Raw genomic sequence first — 17,054 nt, 5'->3', positions numbered from 1 at the left:
TTTCTTTCTTTCTTTCTTTCTTTCTTTCTTTCTTTCTTTCTTTCTTTTTCTCTCTTTCTCTTTTTTTTTTCTTTGAGTCTTGCTCTATTGCCCAGGCTGGAATGCAGTGGCGTGCTTCTGGCTCATTGCAACCTCTGTCTCCCAGGTTCAAGCAATTATCGTGCCTCAGCCTCCCAAGTAGCTGGGACTACAGGTGCTCTCCACCACACCCGGTTAATTTTTGTATTTTTAGTAGAGATGGGGTTTCACCATGTTGGCCAGGCTGGTCTCAAACTCCTAGTCTCAAGTGATCCACCTGCTTCGGCCTTCCAAAGTACTGGAAAGTGCTGGGATTATAGGCATGAGCCACCTTGCCTGGCCCTCTTTCTTTTTTAGAGATAGGGTCTCTATCTGTTGCCCAGGCTGGAATGTGGTGGTGCAATCATGGCTGACTGCAGCCTTGAACTCTTGGGCCCAAGGGATCCTCCCATCCCAGACATCTGAGTAGCTGGCACTATAGGCATGCGCTACCAAGCCCAGCTAATTTTTAATTTTTTGTAGAGATGGGGTCTCACTAGTCCCAGGCTAGTCTGGAACTCCTGGCCTCAAGCAGTCCTTCCACCTTGGCCTCCCAAAGTGTTGAGATTACAGGCGTGAGCCACTGTACTGGCTTTGGCATTTTGAGTACATTGAACTAAAGGATATTAGAAGGCCTCAGAAGCAAAGGACTTTTTTTTTTTTTTTTTTTTTGAGATGGAGTTTTGCTCTCGTCACCCATGCTAGAGTGCAGTGGCGCAATCTCCACTCACTGCACCTCTGCCTCCTGGGTTCAGGTGATTCTCCAGCCTCAGTCTCTCGAGTAGCTGGGATTACAGGGGCCTGCCACCACACTCGGCTAATTTTTGTGTTTTTAGTAGAGACAGGCTTTCTCCATGTTGGGCTCATCTTGAACTCCCAACCTCAGGGGATCAGCCTGCCTTGGCCTCCCAAAGTGCTGGGATTACAGGTGTGAGCCACCATGCCCAGCCAGAAGCAAAGTCTTTCTAACTTTCCCCAATTCTCCTGTCTCCCCACCCTGCCTGTCTTTCTCCCCTGAAGCAATTCCTCTTTTCCAAGGTGGGTCATAGACACTAGAACCTCTCTGCCCCAAAGTAAGCCGTAAAACTAGAACATTCACTCTATTCCTTTGCTTTTCTCCCTTGAACACCCTTATTCCAGAGGGATTCTGTGAGAGGCATTTGAACCAGAGCAACTCCATCTTGAATAGGGGCTAGGTAAAATGAGGCTGAGACTTACTGGACTGCATTCCCAGATGGTTAGGCATTCTAAGTCACGGGATGAGATAGGAGGTCAGCACAAGGTCGTGAAGACCTTGCTGATAAAACAGGTTGCAGTAAAGAAGCCAGCTAAAACATACCAAAACCAGGATGGCAACAATAGTGAGCTCTGGTCGTCCTCACTGCTACACTCCCACCAGAATCGCGACAATTTACAAATGACATGGCAACGTGAGGAAGTTACCCTATATGGTCTGAAAAGGGGAGGCATGAATAATCCACCCCTTGTTTAGCATATCATCAAGAAATAACCATAAAATGGGCAACCAGAAGCTCTCAGGGTTGCTCTGTCTATGGAGTAGCCATTTTTTATTCCTTTACTTTCCTAATAACTTGCTTTCACTTTACGGACTCATCCTGAATTCTTTCTTGCGTGAGATCCAGGAACCCTCTCTTAGGGTCTGGATCTGGACCCCTTTTCTGTAACAGTCCTGTCTTACCTGGGAGGAAAGAATGCTCCACAGAGAGAGGCCAAGAAGAATCTGAATGTACAGGCCTTGCTGGGTGTCTGCCCCCAGTCTATTACCATTAGGCCATAGCCTTTTTTTGTAGAGATGGGGTCTCACTGTGGTGCCCAGGCTGTTCCAAACTCCTGGGCTCAAGCAATCTTCCCACCTTAGCCTCTCAAAGTGCTGGGAATGCAGGTGGGAAACACTGTGCCTAGCCAATTCAAAGTTTTTAGAGAACATTTTATGAGACCTTTGTAAAGGGCATCTGGCCTGTGGCTCTCTGGCTTGTGACTGCTGATTTACATATAAACAGTATATAAATGAGTTGGGAAGAGGAGAGCCTGGGCTTTCTCTTCAGAGGTTTCTCTCCCCCTGTGTACACACTCCTTCAAGCTTCATACTTGCCCCTATGAGACCTCCCGTTCAATTCAGCAAGTGTGTAGTGACAACATCATTGTTTGCCCTGGGATGGAAATTCTCATTTCTAGCTCTCACTACTACTTTGAAGACTTGATATAGTAGGTTCAGGTATCAGATACTATGACAGCGGTTCCAATAAGACTAGATTAAGGCTCAGCACTTTGGGAGGCCACGGTGGGCGGATCACCTGAGGTCAGGAGTTCAAGACCAGCCTGGCCAACATGGTGAAACCCCATCTCTACTAAAAATACAAAAAATTAGCTGGGCGTGGTGGCAGGTGCCTGTAATCCCAGCTACTCTGGAGGCTGAGGCAGGAGAATCACTTGAACATGGGAGGCGGAAGTTGCAGTGAGCCGAGATTGCACCATTGCACTCCAGCCTGGGCAACAAGAGCAAAACTCCGTCTCAAAAAAAAAAAAAAGAAAAAAAAAAAAAGACTAGATTAGAATCATCTGTGGCAGGGTCACATCCTAGTATTCAGTTAAGTTTAGCCATGGCCAGGTGTAGTGGCTCATGCCTGTAATCCTAGCACTTTGGGAGGGTGAGGCAGACGGATCACCTGAGGTCAGGAGTTCTAGACCAGCCTGGCCAACATGGGGAAACCCAGTCTCTACTAAAAATACAAAAATTAGCCAGGTGTGATGGCGCATGCCTGTAATCCCCGGCTACGTGGGAGGCTGAGGCAGAGAGTCGCTTGAACCCTCAAGGCGGAGGTTGCAGTGAGCTGAGACGGTGCCACTGCACTCAAGCCTGGGCAACAGAGCGAGTTTCTCTTTAAATAAATAAACAAATAAAGTTTAGTCTAAAGCTACCTCCTTACATATTTTAAGTTTGGCCTAAAGGTTTATCTGTACATAGCAAACTGGATGTGTAACTGGATGTGTAAACAGACTATAACCTACTCTTGTAGCAAGAGCAAGAAGCCAACTCGCAGACAGTCACAGCAGCCATACTTCAACCACTCACAGGTGGCCAACTATTTAAGCAAGAGAAACACTGAGCTGTAACCAATCCAGATCTTTCTGTACCTCACTTCCATTTTCTGTGTGCCACTCTTTTTTCTGTCTAGAAATCTCTGACCAGGCAGTAGTGCCAGAGTTGCTCTGAATCTGTTTCTGGTTTTGGAAAGTGGGCTATCTGATTCGTGAATCATTCTTTGCTCAATTAAACTCTGTTTAATTTGTCTAAAGTTTTTAACAGTAGATCCAAGGATTAGGCTCTAAGCCCACCCATAAAGAAAAAGTTAGATGTATCAATATCATCCTTGAAAAGTTCCCTGGAAATTCTCCATCATGGCGACCATTTCAGACCACCTCTCACCATGTTAGTTTTCCTTCTGAAACTGCCTTTGCAAAAATTAAGACAGTAAAAAAATATCTGTCATAGAAAAATTATGACAGTGAAAGAAATCTGACCTAACTGACTCCATCTTGCCTTTAACCTCCAAGCTACCTGTGACCATTCCTGGGTGTAGTCCAAGCTAACTACGGGAGGAATTTAGCTTATCATTTAACTTTGAAACAAAGGAAATAGCTGTGGTAACAAAGGTTCAAACTATTCTTCTGCCTCATCCTCCTGAGTAGCTGGAATTACAGGTGCCTGCCACCATGCCCGGCTAACTTTTGTATTTTTAGTAGAGATTGGGTTTCACCATGTTGGCCAGGCTGCTCTCAAACTCAGGTGATCCGCCCACCTTGGCCTTCCAAAGTGCAGGGATTACAGAACTCTTTATTGCAATTCTCTTGTCTTAATAAATTAGCTTTATTTGGGCAGTGGGGAAGAATCTGTTGGGCAGTTACACTTCCATTATTGGAATCGATTCATTGCTTCTTGGGCTGAGCACAGATGAAGTACTTACGTGGATTTTAGGGCTGAGTAGTTTGAAAATATAAACTATAGCTTTAAACACGAGGATTGTACTCCATGGAGAAAATGTTCACATTTTGAGAGATCCTCCCCCAGGAACTGAGACCTCTAGAAGGAAAAGCACATTTATATTCCCCATTTCAAAAAGCTCTCTGAGTGGAATGACCACGATTTTAATTTTTGTTCTTTACATTATTTTAGTCATATAGTTTAATTCACATACATTAAATGGGGCATGGGGTATTAGGCAATTCCACTGTAAATAATGTACCTCCAAGCACTATTATTTTTTGTTGGATACTTACTTTCATGTAATCCAGCATTTTTCCAAGTGTAGCCCAGCTATTCCTGGAAGTCTTCGCCACCTTTCAGGGGGACTGGGCACTGTGGCTCATCCCTGTAATCCCAACACTTTGGGAAGCTGAGGCAGCAGGATTGCTTGAGCTTGGAAGTTCAAGACCAGCCTGGGAATAAAGAGACTCCATTTGTACAGAAAAATTAAAAATTTAGCTGGGCGTGGTGGTGTGCATCTGTAGTCCAGGTACCCTAGAGGCTGAAGTGGGAGGATAGCTTGAAACCGGTAGGTTAAGGCTGTAGTGAGCTGTGGACATGCTACTGTGCTCCAGCTTGGGTGACAAAGTGAGACCCTGTCTGGAAAAAAAAAAAAAAAAAAGACTTTTAGAGGGTCCATGAAGTCAAAACTATCTTTTTTATAATACTGAAATGTTATTTTCCTTTTTTACCCTCATTCTCTCATACATGTGATTTATTATCTTTTTGATGTCTCAACCTGGCCAGGATATAGTCTCCGGTTATTAAGGGGCTATAGTCCTCTAGTTACAATCTAGGTGTTACTGTGAAGTTATTTTATTGATGTGATTAAAGTTGAGTTTAAGTAAAAAGGAGATTATCTTAGATAATCTGGGTGGGTGGATTCAGTCAGTCCAAAAGCCTTAAAAATTGAGCTGAGGTTTCTTTGATGAAATTCCAACTGGACTTTTAGCTTCTTATGTCTTAGAATTTCAGTCAGCTCCATCTGATAGCCTTTCCTGTGAATTTCAGACTTGCCTTGCCTGTCCCCACAATTGCATAAGTGATTCTTTACAGTAAATCTCTTAATACATAATTCCTTCTGTTCTGATTAAGATTTTGACTGATAGAGGCCAGGCGTGGTGGCTCACGCCTGTAATCCCAGCACTTTGGGGGGCCGAGGCAGGTGGATCACTTGAGGTCAGGAGTTCGAGACCAGCTTAGCTGACATGGTGAAACCTCGTCTCTACTAAAAATACAAAAATTAGCTGGGTGTGGTGGCATGCGCCTGTAATCCTAACTACTCAGGAGGTTGAGGCATGAGAATCATTTCAGTCCGGGAGGTGGAGGTTGCAGTGAGTGGACATCATGCCACTGCACACCAGCCTGGGTGACAAAGTGAGATTCCATCTCGGAAAAAAAAAAAAAAAAAAAAAAAAAAGATTTTGATGGATAGAAATTTTGGACAGAATCATAAGAATGAGTTTTTGGAGTTGGTTTTCTAATCTGATTAAATTTGAAGGCACCAATGCCTCTATTTTCAGAGGTAAAGAGGGCACTGGTAGCCCATGTAAGAGATACGCAAGGCATGGCCCCTGGATACTTCTAATAAAATATATACAGGAGGCAAGGTTCTGGGTGGCCAAGTATTTGCTTTGAGTCAAACTATGGAATATAATGAGATGGGCTGATTGTTCCTAACTTCACTGAGTAGTAGGAAAAGAAAAGGATGAGCTCAAGCCTTCAAATTCTCAGGTCATACTCCACATAAAAAACCTGAAAGCTTCTATGTCTGCCCTGAAATAAACCCTCATCTCCTGTAGCCACATGGCAAAGATTTCTGAAAACCAACCCCCGAGTCTCCCTCTGCCAAGGGCTGAATTAAACACAAAAGTGAGTCCTTGATTGAGAAGGAACATGATCCTGAAATTTGGTATGGGAACAAGGCAGATCTTAATGAAGCTGAGGCTACAGAATCCCTAAGTTCTGATGCATCTCCTTTGCCAGTTGGAGGGGCTTTCCACCACTGCCTGAAGAAGTTAGCCCTCCTATGCCTGAAGAATGTGTCATGGCCTTCCCTGAGGCACTTGCCTTGCTCATTCTCCTCCGGACCTGCCTCCATCACTCCTGTCTGGTTCTAGACTAGAACTCGACTCCAGTCCTAGCACGTCATGAAAGGTGAGGTATACTATCCTCCAAAGTATGTCCCAGGAGAAGGTATACTGTACTCTAAAATAACTGCTTTTTTTTTTGGAGAGTTTCTCGCTCTGTCGCCCAGGCTGGGGTTCTGTGGTGTGATTTTGGCTCATTGCAACCTCTGCCTTCTGGGTTTAGGAGATTCTCTGCCTCAGCCCCCCAAGTAGCTGGGACAACAGGCATGTGCCACCACGCCCAGCTAATTTTTGTATTTTTAGTAGAGACAGGGTTTCACCTGTTGGTCAGGCTGGTCTCGAACTCCTGACCTCAGGTGATCCACCTGCCTCAGCCTCCCAAAGTGCTGGGATTACAGGGGTAAGCCACTGTGCCCAGCCAAAGAACTGCGTATTTTTTTGAAACGTATGCTGAAAGAAACCTGGAGAATATGTGTGGGAATGATGTGAAGGAAGTGGGAACATGTCATCCTGGTTCACAAGTAAAACTAGGAGCTTATGTAGGGCAGGTGATCAATGGAGTTTTATCTCAGGTCCATCTTATATTGCGCCCAATGAGTCTTTGAACCCATCTTGTGTTTACTTCCCCAGTCCTGGAATGCAAAATTGGGACAGACATGCACAGCAACTGGTAGAATCTCCATGGTGGATCCCTGACCTGTGAAGTGAGGGATGTGGATAAGAACAGGAGACAGGTGTGTGTGTATGGGCATTGGGGGAAGCACTGGGATGTGACCAAAGACCCAGAGAAGAAGAAACCCTGCATAAACCAGAAGGTGGGAAAGATTATTTTTTGGCATGTGATGAAATCTGGGTTGGACGCAGACTGTGGAATGCTTCCAGATCTAACCTAAAATGTTCAATATTTCATCTTTAACTTCTGGCTATTAGGGAGCATTAAAGTAACTAAATATGGTCTGAGAAGGACTCTGTACTTCTATATTTGAGTTCTCGTGGATGAACTGCAACCTAACTTAATAGGCAGACAAGACTGAAAAATCTAACTTAAGAGTATGTGCCTGGCCGACGCAGTGGCTCATGCCTGTAATCCCAGCACTTTGGGAGGCTGAAGCAGGCAGATCACCTGAGGTCAGGAGTTTGAGACCAGCCTGACCAACATGGTGAAACCCCGTCTCTATCAAAAATACAAAAATTAGCTGGGCGTGGTGGCGCCTGCCTGCAATCCCAGCTACCTGGGAGACTGAGGCAGGAGAATCATTGGAACCTGGGAGGTGGAGGCTACAGTGAGCCAAGATCATGCCACTGCACTCCACCCCGGGCAACAGAGCAAGACACTGTCTCTACATTCTAACCTAAATTCTGTTCACATTGGCCACAATTGCTGTCAAAGCAGAGGCTTGAAGAAGACTTGAATAACACAATGATTTAACAGGTAAGGGCAGCTGTTTGGAATCAATTATTTTTGCTTTGATATCCAGACACTTAGCTGGACCTCAATTTTTTTTTTTTTTTTTTTTCTTTTTAGACAGGGTATTGTTCTGTTGCCCAGGCTGGAGTGCAGTGGGGTACATGTCGTCAGGACCTCCTGAGCTGTCATGGAAAAAAAAAAAAAAAAAAATATATATATATATATATACACACACACACACACACACACACACAGCCTATAATCCTAGCACTTTGGGAGGCCGAGGCGGGCACTCTCCCCGCTATGGATGTGACCTATGGATATGACCTTATTTGGAAAAATGGTCTTTGCAGATTAATGCAAGAAAAAGATGGAGGGTTTTTGCCCTTGCACCAGGCTGCCTGCTGATCTCTGCATAGAGCTTTGCATATATACAGTATACTGTATATATGTTTTATATATATGTGTGTGCATATAATATATATATACATGTGTGTATTATATATGTATATATATAATGTGTATATATATAATACACACACCTGTATGTGTGTGCATATATATGTATATACACACCTGTATATACATATACATACACACCTGAATATACATATATGTAGAGATCAGCTGTATATATATATAATATGTACACACATGCAGGTGTGTAAGTGTACCTATATACAGGTGTGTATATATATTCATAGTTACAGGTGTTAGGAAAAAAGTTGTGTGTATTATCTCCCTTGTGGGGTAAACTTTGGTACAAGGATTTAGCCTTCCTTAGTCATCTTGGTTTGAGGAATAAAAGGAAAATAAGAGTTTTGCCTGAACATATGGTGTTAAATATGCCAATATAATCTTTGGAGTTTTGCACTAAATATATATAGTTTTTGGAAGCAAGGACTTTGGGCAGCTTTCGGTAGTTGTGTTTCCCGTGTTTTTCTAAACTAGCCAACCCATACAGAGGTTTAATTTTGAGAAACCAAGCTCCTAACACGTCTTCATTCATAATCTGTTTTTTTGTTTTGTTTTCGTTTTTTGAGACGGAGTCTCGCTCTGTCTCTCAGGCTGGAGTGCAGTGGCACGATTTCGGCTCACTGCAACCTCCGCCTCCCAGGTTCAAGTGATTCTCCTGCCTCAGACTCCTGAGTAGCTGGGACTACAGCTGTGCGACACCACGCGGGGCTAATTTTTTTTGTATTTTTAGTGGAGATGGGGGTTTCGCCATGTTGGCCAGGCTGGTCTTGAACTCCTGACCTCAGGTGATCTACCCGCCTCACCTCCCAGAGTGCTGGGATTACAGGCGTGATCCACCGCGCCTGGTCCATAACCTGTTTTTTTTTTTTTTTATTTCAAAAATTATACTTTAAGTTCTAGGGTACATGTGCATAACGTGCAGGTTTGTTACATATGTATACTTGTGCCATGTTGGTGTGCTGCACCCATCAACTCGTCAGCACCCATCAATTCATCATTTATATCATGTATAACTCCCCAATGCAATCCCTCCCCCCTCCCCATGATAGGCCCCAGTGTGTGATGTTCCCCTTCCCGAGTCCAAGTGATCTCCTTGTTCAGTTCCCACCTATGAGTGAGAACATGCGGTGTTTGGTTTTCTCTTCTTGTGATAGTTTGCTAAGAATGATGGTTTCCAGCTGCATCCATGTCCCTACAAAGGACGCAAACTCATCCTTTTTTATGGCTGCATAGTTTTCCATGGTGTATATGTGCCACATTTTCTTAATCCAGTCTGTCACTGATGGACATTTGGGTTGATTCCAAGTCTTTGCTATTGTGAATAGTGCCGCAGTAAACATACGTGTGCATGTGTCTTTGTAGTAGCATAATTTATAATCCTTTGGGTATATACCCAGTAGTGGGATGGCTGGGTCATATGGTACATCTAGTTCTAGATCCTTGAGGAATTGCCATACTGTTTTCCATAATGGTTGAACTAATTTACAATCCCACCAACAGTGTAAAAGTGTTCCTATTTCTCCACATCCTCTCCAACACCTGTTATTTCCTGATTTTTTAATGATTGCCGTTCTAACTGGTGTGAGATGGTATCTCATTGTGGTTTTGATTTGCATTTCTCTGATGGCCAGTGATGATGAGCATTTTTTCATGTGTCTGTTGGCTGTATGAATGTCTTCTTTTGAGAAATGTCTGTTCATATCCTTTCCCCACTTTTGGATGGGGTTGTTTGTTTTTTTCTTGCATATTTGTTTGAGTTCTTTGTAGATTCTGGATGTTAGCCCTTTGTCAGATGAGTAGATTGCAAAAATTTTCTCCCATTCTGTAGGTTGCCTGTTCACTCTGATGGTAGTTTCTTTTGCTGTGCAGAAGCTCTTTAGTTTAATGAGATCCCATTTGTCAATTTTGGCTTTTGCTGCCGTTGCTTTTGGTGTTTTAGACATGAAGTCCTTGCCCATGCCTATGTCCTGAATGGTACTACCTAGATTTTCTTCTAGGGTTTTTATGGTATTAGGTCTAACATTTAAGTCTCTAATCCATCTTGAATTAATCTTCGTATAAGGAGTAAGGAAAGGATCCAGTTTCAGCTTTCAACTTATGGCTAGCCAATTTTCCCAGCACCATTTATTAAATAGGGAATCCTTTCCCCATTTCTTGTTTCTCTCAGCATAACCTGGTTTTAATCATCAAGTTATAATTTTTTCCATTCTTAGTGCGGGAGGGGGCTTGTGACAGCTACCTGGCAGTAAGTACATAAGGCAGATATCTACATTATGTACAGAGGGGCTTCTCACTTTCTTGGTTCCCCACTTCCTCCACACCCTGGGCAGGGACCATTTTCTCTGCAATATTTGCCATCAACGCTGTTTCAATTCAGTTTGCTGGCCCTCCCAGTTTTTCCAGCTTGAAACAACACCTGAAAAGTACCTGTAAGATATTTTGGTCGAATTCAGCGGCAATCTGGAAAATCCCTTCTCAAAATCCCTTCTGCTTATTCTTAAAAATAGTTCAGGTCTCTAAGAGAACTGCAATGTAGTAAATAACATACAGGGTTTTGCCCTTCGTTGCTGTGATAAGGGCAAGCGCGGTAGAAGCGCGGAGCCTGAACACCCAGGAGACACGTGTCATCTTGGTGAATGAAGGCTTGCGCCGGCCTGGCATTTCTGCTACCTCTAAGCGCAGAGAATATTGACTGAAAGGTAGGGGAAGGTGTGGTTGGAATCTTCCCCCAGGAAGGGAGTGACAGATAGGTTTCTGTGCTAGGGAGATGGCGGCTCAATGGGTTAGGCGACGCGTGGAGAGAGCTTCCTACTCTGGGGATAAGCAAGATTGAGCCCCACAGCTGTAGGCCATGCGGGGAAGGAGGTGTGGGAGCCTGAAGCGGCGTACACGGCTGCCGGGTGCGCTCTGCATTTTCCTGTCCTTGGAAACCCTTCCCAAGAGTTCGTTTTACACCCACACAAACAAGACCTCAAGCGTCCCAGAAACGTCAGCAGTTCATTCTGCGGGTGAAGAAAATATTAACATTTTTCAGATGAAAACTCTCCTCCTGAAAGGACCTTTGCTGAGTAGCTGGGGGAGGCGGGGCGCGGGGAAGAACGGAGACCGCCCAGGAGGCTGCGGCGCTCCTGGGCTAAGTCCTGCCAGGGAGCTCCCCGGTTGGGTGACGGAGGAGGTGGGGCGAGGGCAGCGCGCAGAAATAGGGCTCTGGACGCCCGAGCGCAGCCAGCCTCCAGCACAGCCCGCGGCCCGACGACCGGTGTGCCAAAGTGCGGTGCTCCCGCAGGGAACCTGGCTCGGGGAGGGCCTCTGTGAGTCATCTGCTGAGTTGTCGCAATCACCACCCAGAGGAAATCAGGCACCGGGCGGGGCGCGTTGCCGGCTGCGCTCGCGCGCTCTGCCGCGCGGCGGTGTCCACCCGCTTACCCCCAGCTCCGACCACTGCCTCGCGCTACCCAGGTCTGCGCACGCCACGGTGACTTCAGCCCAGACCTGGGCCGCCGGCGGAGAAGGAGTTAACTGAAAGGGGCGAGGAGGAGCCCGGGGAGGAAGGAAGGATATTGCCGTAATTCTGAAAGTTTTTTTCCTTCCTCTCTTCCCCTCGCAGAGGTGAGTGCTGGGCTCGGCGCTCTGCTCCTGGAGCTCCCGCGGGACTGCCTGGGGACAGGGACTGCTGTGGCGCTCGGCCCTCCACTGCGGACCTCTCCTGAGTGGGTGCGCCGAGTCATGGAGGGCGCAGAGCTGGCCGGGAAGATCCTTTCCACCTGGCTGACGCTGGTTCTCGGCTTCATCCTTCTGCCTTCGGTCTTCGGAGTGTCTCTGGGCATCTCCGAGATCTACATGAAGATCCTGGTGAAAACTTTAGAGGTGAGTGCCGGGAGGGATGCAGCCAGCCCCACGCCGCTGCGGGCTCAGAACCCTGGGGTCCAGCTCTCAAGGTCAGTGGTCGCGGGTCAGGGGTGTGTGTGCGCGCGCGTGTGCATGCGTGCGTGCATTTCTGTTCCTTGCCCGCGGCAGTGCGAAAGTCAGCATCTCGGCTTCTTTCGCGGACCTGGAGGGATCTGGGCTGAAACCACTGGACCACTCTATTGTTCCTCTGGTCGAAAGCAAAAAATCACTCCATTCCCTGAGCATCGTTATTATTTTACTGATTATAATAACAATGCGACCAACTTTTTGTATCAGAGGATTTGCTTATATCCATTATGCAGTGCAGTTTCCGCTTCACCCGCTTGTTTTTACAGCCCCAGGTTTCAGAGGTCCTTTTGTGTACTCAGGCATCCTGTTCAGAAAGGCATCATGTTCTTCTTTATGCCCAAGATAAGAGACCAATTGCTGGATGGCAGAAAGAAATCGTATTTTATTTTAGTGGAGTCATGGAAATTTTATCTAACTAACAGCACTTGAAATGCCATTGAAAAGGTATATATTCTTTGACCTCAGGTCTCCCTACCCTCCTGTTTCCAAATTCTGCAAAGAAAAATGTTAGATGGAAGTGGGCCTGCTAGAGAACAACTGCAGCTTACTCTTAGGGTTTTATTAAGTGTCAAAAGCTGGGTAGGGTAGGGAGGGCAAGTGCTATCCCCCTTTTACAGAGAGTGAAACTGAGAGTCAGAGATCAGTGGTTTGTTTGAATTAACTGTTAGAAGCAGGAGTCTTTTTTTAAAAAAAAATTTTGTGTAAATAATTTATATCTACTTGTTTCAAAACTATGTATATTTATATGTTATATATACTTTTTTTTTTACATAAGAGACAGCGTCTTGCTATCTTGGCCAGGCTGGTCTTGATCTCCTGGCCTCAAGCAATCTTTCTGCCTTTGCCTCCCAAAGTGCTGGGATTACAGGTGTGAGCCCCACACCTGGCCAGAAACAGGAGTCTTAACTGAGAAGAGGCCCTACAGCCTAGTGGTTAGGAGTAGAGATCCTGGATACAGGTTTGCTTAGATTTGGTACCAAAATTGGAGCTCTGTTTCTCAAAATGTGACCTTAAGGAGGTCATCTACTCTTGTGCCTCATTTTCTTTATCTATAAAATAGGAGTAACAATAACTCCTATTTCCACAGGGTTGTTCAAATAAGTTAAAATGTATCAAGCACCTTAGAAGGCTGCCTGCATCTACTATATGAATGTTTGTTGCTATTAAAAGAATAATATGATTACTGAGATTCTAGCATTCCACAGTGCCTTCTTATAAGTTTGGTTCCCATTTTTGTGACCTTATTTTCTCTCTGCCCTCAGGATGTGGCTTTATCTGCTCTTCTTCCTCAGCTAATTGGGTGGCTCCCAGGTATACATCTCTAACCCACTGGACACTGTCTTGTACCTGCTAGCCTCCTGTATTGCCCTATACTCTTATTTGTGGCTATTTCTTTGCCTAGTCTTTGAAGTTGTATGTGATTCTTCATTCTCAGTTCTCATGCTTTTAAAGTTCTATTGTTTCTCCTTGGGAGCTATTTCTCGGTTTTGAACTCTTGTTGACTTTACATTCTGAGCTTGGTCACATTATGCTGTGAATTTCTTAGCTGCCTCCTACTGTTAGACCTTCTTCAGAATCCTCTCCTATAGCAGATGATCCTCTTCAGCTGGTGTTCCGTCTTTCTCTGAACTCTGAAATGACTGAACTGTTCTCCCATACAGCAATGTCTTTTGGAATTTATACCCTGTTTAAGAATGGTTTAAGGTAAATCACACCCACTGGCTTCCAGGGGCTCACTCCTGTTTTTCTTTAGTGACTCAAGGTACAGCTAAGGGTGGAGGCCAGCTAGTTGCTGTCAACCTGGCAAATTATTGCACCTGATAGGATGATCTCCAGTCCAGGATCTGACCTTCAGTTTGACAGGGCCACAGATTTTAATTTTTGTCCTTCTGCGCAACTCCAGAGCTGAACTCCTTGTCAATCAGTCAAGAAAGCCAGTTTTGTAATTCTGGTGGGAGAAACTAGATAGCTTGGAAACTAGGTAGGTGACACATAAGGAACCCACCCTATCTGCTGAGACTAAGTTATTAGGTCAAAGAGATGCTTGATTTATGTGGAATTTGAATACAGATTCATTGTGTGAGCCAGCTCTGATTTGTTGGCTGTGACTGCCTGGAACTCCTATGGGAGCATCTGAGCTCATCAGGAAGGAGAGCTGCGATCCCATAGTTATTTCTGCTATAGGTGCAGGAGAACAGTAACCCAGGATCTTCTGTCCTTCAACTAGAACAGTGTTAGATGTTTCGAAGACATTTCTGTTAGACTGGGGTTAATATGGTGGACTGCTTTTCTCAACTATAGGAATAATTCCTTAAGGGATTATGTTGATGTTTAGCATGAGAAAATCTTCAGTGCTGGACAAATACACTGCCTCTCTGTAGATTGCATTCAAGGCCCAGCCCTTGTATCACTCCTTGGTAAATTCTTAATTGATTTAGTTGTTTCTTTCTTTACATTTCATTCCCAAGAATATTCTTTGGGCTCTGATCATAATTGGATGTTTCTCAAGTTTCTGTGCTTATAATTTATGTACCATTTAAAAAGATCATTTAGTTTTGTCTATTATATGTTTACTTTGACAAGTTTTACTGTCAATGGGTATCTTTCTCATGACCATAAACTCAAATTCTAGACGCTGAAATGTGTGTAGGGTACCTTCTAAATTGCTGATTTTGGTAATTGTTACTTGTTAACTCACTGAGCTTTATGCTCTTCTCTGACCCCTTCTTAACCCACTGGTTCAAGTAATAATCATTTATTGAGCACCTACTTCTACTTCCTTCTGCATTGCTGGGTATCTCTAGATGTATGCATAAGTCACTGATATGACAAGATACTTGAGGATAAGCCTTGAATACTTAGAATAAGTTGAGTGATTCTCCAAGCCAGTGATTTTGAAGGTACATATGATAATTTGTTGGATATGTATGCTAATATTACAGCTTTATATTCGAGAAAATTGTTTTAGGAATACAAGTTATGAAAAGTAAAACTTGGCCAGGTGTGGTGGCTCACGTAATCCCAGCACTTTGGGAAGCCGAGGCGGGCGGATCACTTGAGATCAGGAATTTGAGACCAGCCTGGCCAACGTGGTGAAACCCTGTCTCTCTACTAAAAATACAAAAATTAGCCAAGCATGGTGGTGTGCACCTGTAATCCCAGCTGCTCAGGGGGCTGAGGCAGGAGAATCACTTGAATCTGGGAGGCACAGGCTATAGTGAGCCAAGATCGCACCACTGCACTCCAGCCTGGGTGACAGAGCAACACTCCATCTAAAAAAAAAAAAAAAAAAAAATCAGACTTAAAGCCATTTCTTTTGGTGAATTTTGGATGGCTACCTTTTTCCCTCCAAGAGGATTTGGAAATTAGGTGGAAAGATCACTTCATTAATAAGTATCTTTCAACTTTCCTGGGGAGGCAGAAAGTGTGGGTTGTTAGAAGCCACTTTTGTACTTTAGGACCGTTTTGCTGACAGAGCTGCATCTTTTGTGATACCTTGAGGCAGATATGTTCTGATATACCCCTGTTAGAGATTCAGAACGTCTGGAAGATATTCTGTCTTTGTATTTGGGTTGATCTGATTGGCTAGAGAAGCTGGCATGGTAAAAGAGAAATAACTATTTATGGGGAGAAGCACTGGACAATCTGGAAAAAACTGGCCATTTCAGAGGCCTAAAATGTGGAATATAGGGAGGAGGAGGCTACTTTGTGGCCTGCTGTGTGGTAGGCAGAAGCTACATTATCTCCTTTAGCCTTTACAGCCACCCTTGGTATTGCCCCTGTTTTATTTTTATTTTATTTCTTTTTGTGAGACAGAGCCTTGCTCTGTCATCCAGGCTGGACTCGGCTCACTGCAACCTCCTCCTCCTGGATTCAAGTGATTCTCCTACCTCAGCCTCCTAAATGGCTGGGATTACAGGCGTGAGCCACCATGCCCGGCTAATTTTTGTATTTTTAGTAGAGACGGGATTTCACTATGTTGGCCAGGCTGGTCTCCAACTCTTGTCCTCGAGTGATCTGCCCGCCTTGGCCTCCCAAAATGCTGGAATTACAGGCATGAGCCACCCCGCCTGGCCTTGTCCCTGTTTTAGAGATGATGAAATGGATGCCCCAACACGTTAAAGTCTCTTGTCTGAGATGATTACAGCCACTAAGTGGCAGAACTGCAATTCAAATGTATATCTATCTAGCTGCAAGGCACAGGCATGTTTTTACTTTCACTGGAGGGTCATCCTACAGAAGAAAAGGGTTTTCTAGTACAAATTCCCTTAGGCACTAAATATCTGCTTCTTCAACCTTAACATTTGCATATCTTTTTTTTTTTTTTTTTTTTTTTTTTAGACAGGGTCTCCCTGTCACCCAGCCTGTAGTGCAGTGGCATGATCACAGCTCACTGTAGCCTAGACCTCCTCAAGCAGTCCTCCTGAGTGGTTGGGACCACAGACGTGTACCACCATGCCCAACTAATTTAAAACTTTTTTTTTTTTTCTGGAGAGACAAGGTTTCACCCTGATGCCCAGATTGGTTCGAACTCCTGGACTCAAGCGATTTTCCTGCCTTGGCCTCCCAAAGTATTGTGATTATAGGCATGAGCCACAGTGTCTGGCCTAAAATGTGCTTATCTTAACACAGTAATTGTGTTATGCAGGGTAGACCTTTAGAGCTATCATTTCAGGAGACGGAATGCATTCTGAAACTTGTCTGGTGCCAAAACATGGAGTGCTTTTGAGCAGATCATGCTTTTTGAGGAATGTCACTGTATTAGTTTGCTAGAGCTGCCATAACAAAGTACCACAGACTGGTGGCCTAAACAACAGAAATTTATTTTCTCAGTTTTGGAAGCTAGAGGTTCAAGATTGAGGTGTCAGCGGGGTTAGCCTCATTCTGAGGCCTCTCTCCTAGGCTTGCATGTGACTACCTTCTAGCAAGAAGGTGTGGTATCCTCACATGGCCCTTTGTGTGCTCACATCCTTGTGTCTATTTGCGTGTCCAAGTTTTC

General features: G+C 44.6%; 1 protein-coding gene across 6 annotated transcripts in view; it reads left to right on the top strand.

Moving 5' to 3' along the window:
* The window catches only part of GPAT3 (glycerol-3-phosphate acyltransferase 3), a 103,582-nt gene that overhangs the window by 16,348 nt on the left and 70,180 nt on the right, over window positions 1-17,054 (top strand). For 2 of the 6 annotated variants that reach the window (XM_023222537.1, XM_023222540.2), the window contains exon 2: window positions 11,685-11,944. In XM_023222537.1, the coding sequence (XP_023078305.1) occupies window positions 11,804-11,944 (141 nt within the window). In that variant the 5' untranslated portion in view covers window positions 11,685-11,803. Of the gene's footprint in view, window positions 1-11,171; window positions 11,389-11,428; window positions 11,945-17,054 lie in introns of those variants that run through there. The other 4 variants (XM_023222542.1, XM_023222541.1, XM_023222538.1 and 1 more) reach the window with 3 other exon arrangements.

This window comes from Piliocolobus tephrosceles, chromosome 3, assembly GCF_002776525.5.
Source record: "Piliocolobus tephrosceles isolate RC106 chromosome 3, ASM277652v3, whole genome shotgun sequence".
Classification (NCBI taxonomy): domain Eukaryota; kingdom Metazoa; phylum Chordata; class Mammalia; order Primates; family Cercopithecidae; genus Piliocolobus; species Piliocolobus tephrosceles.
The sequence above is the reverse complement of the archived record's forward strand: the minus strand, read 5'-3'. Positions and strand labels throughout refer to the sequence as shown.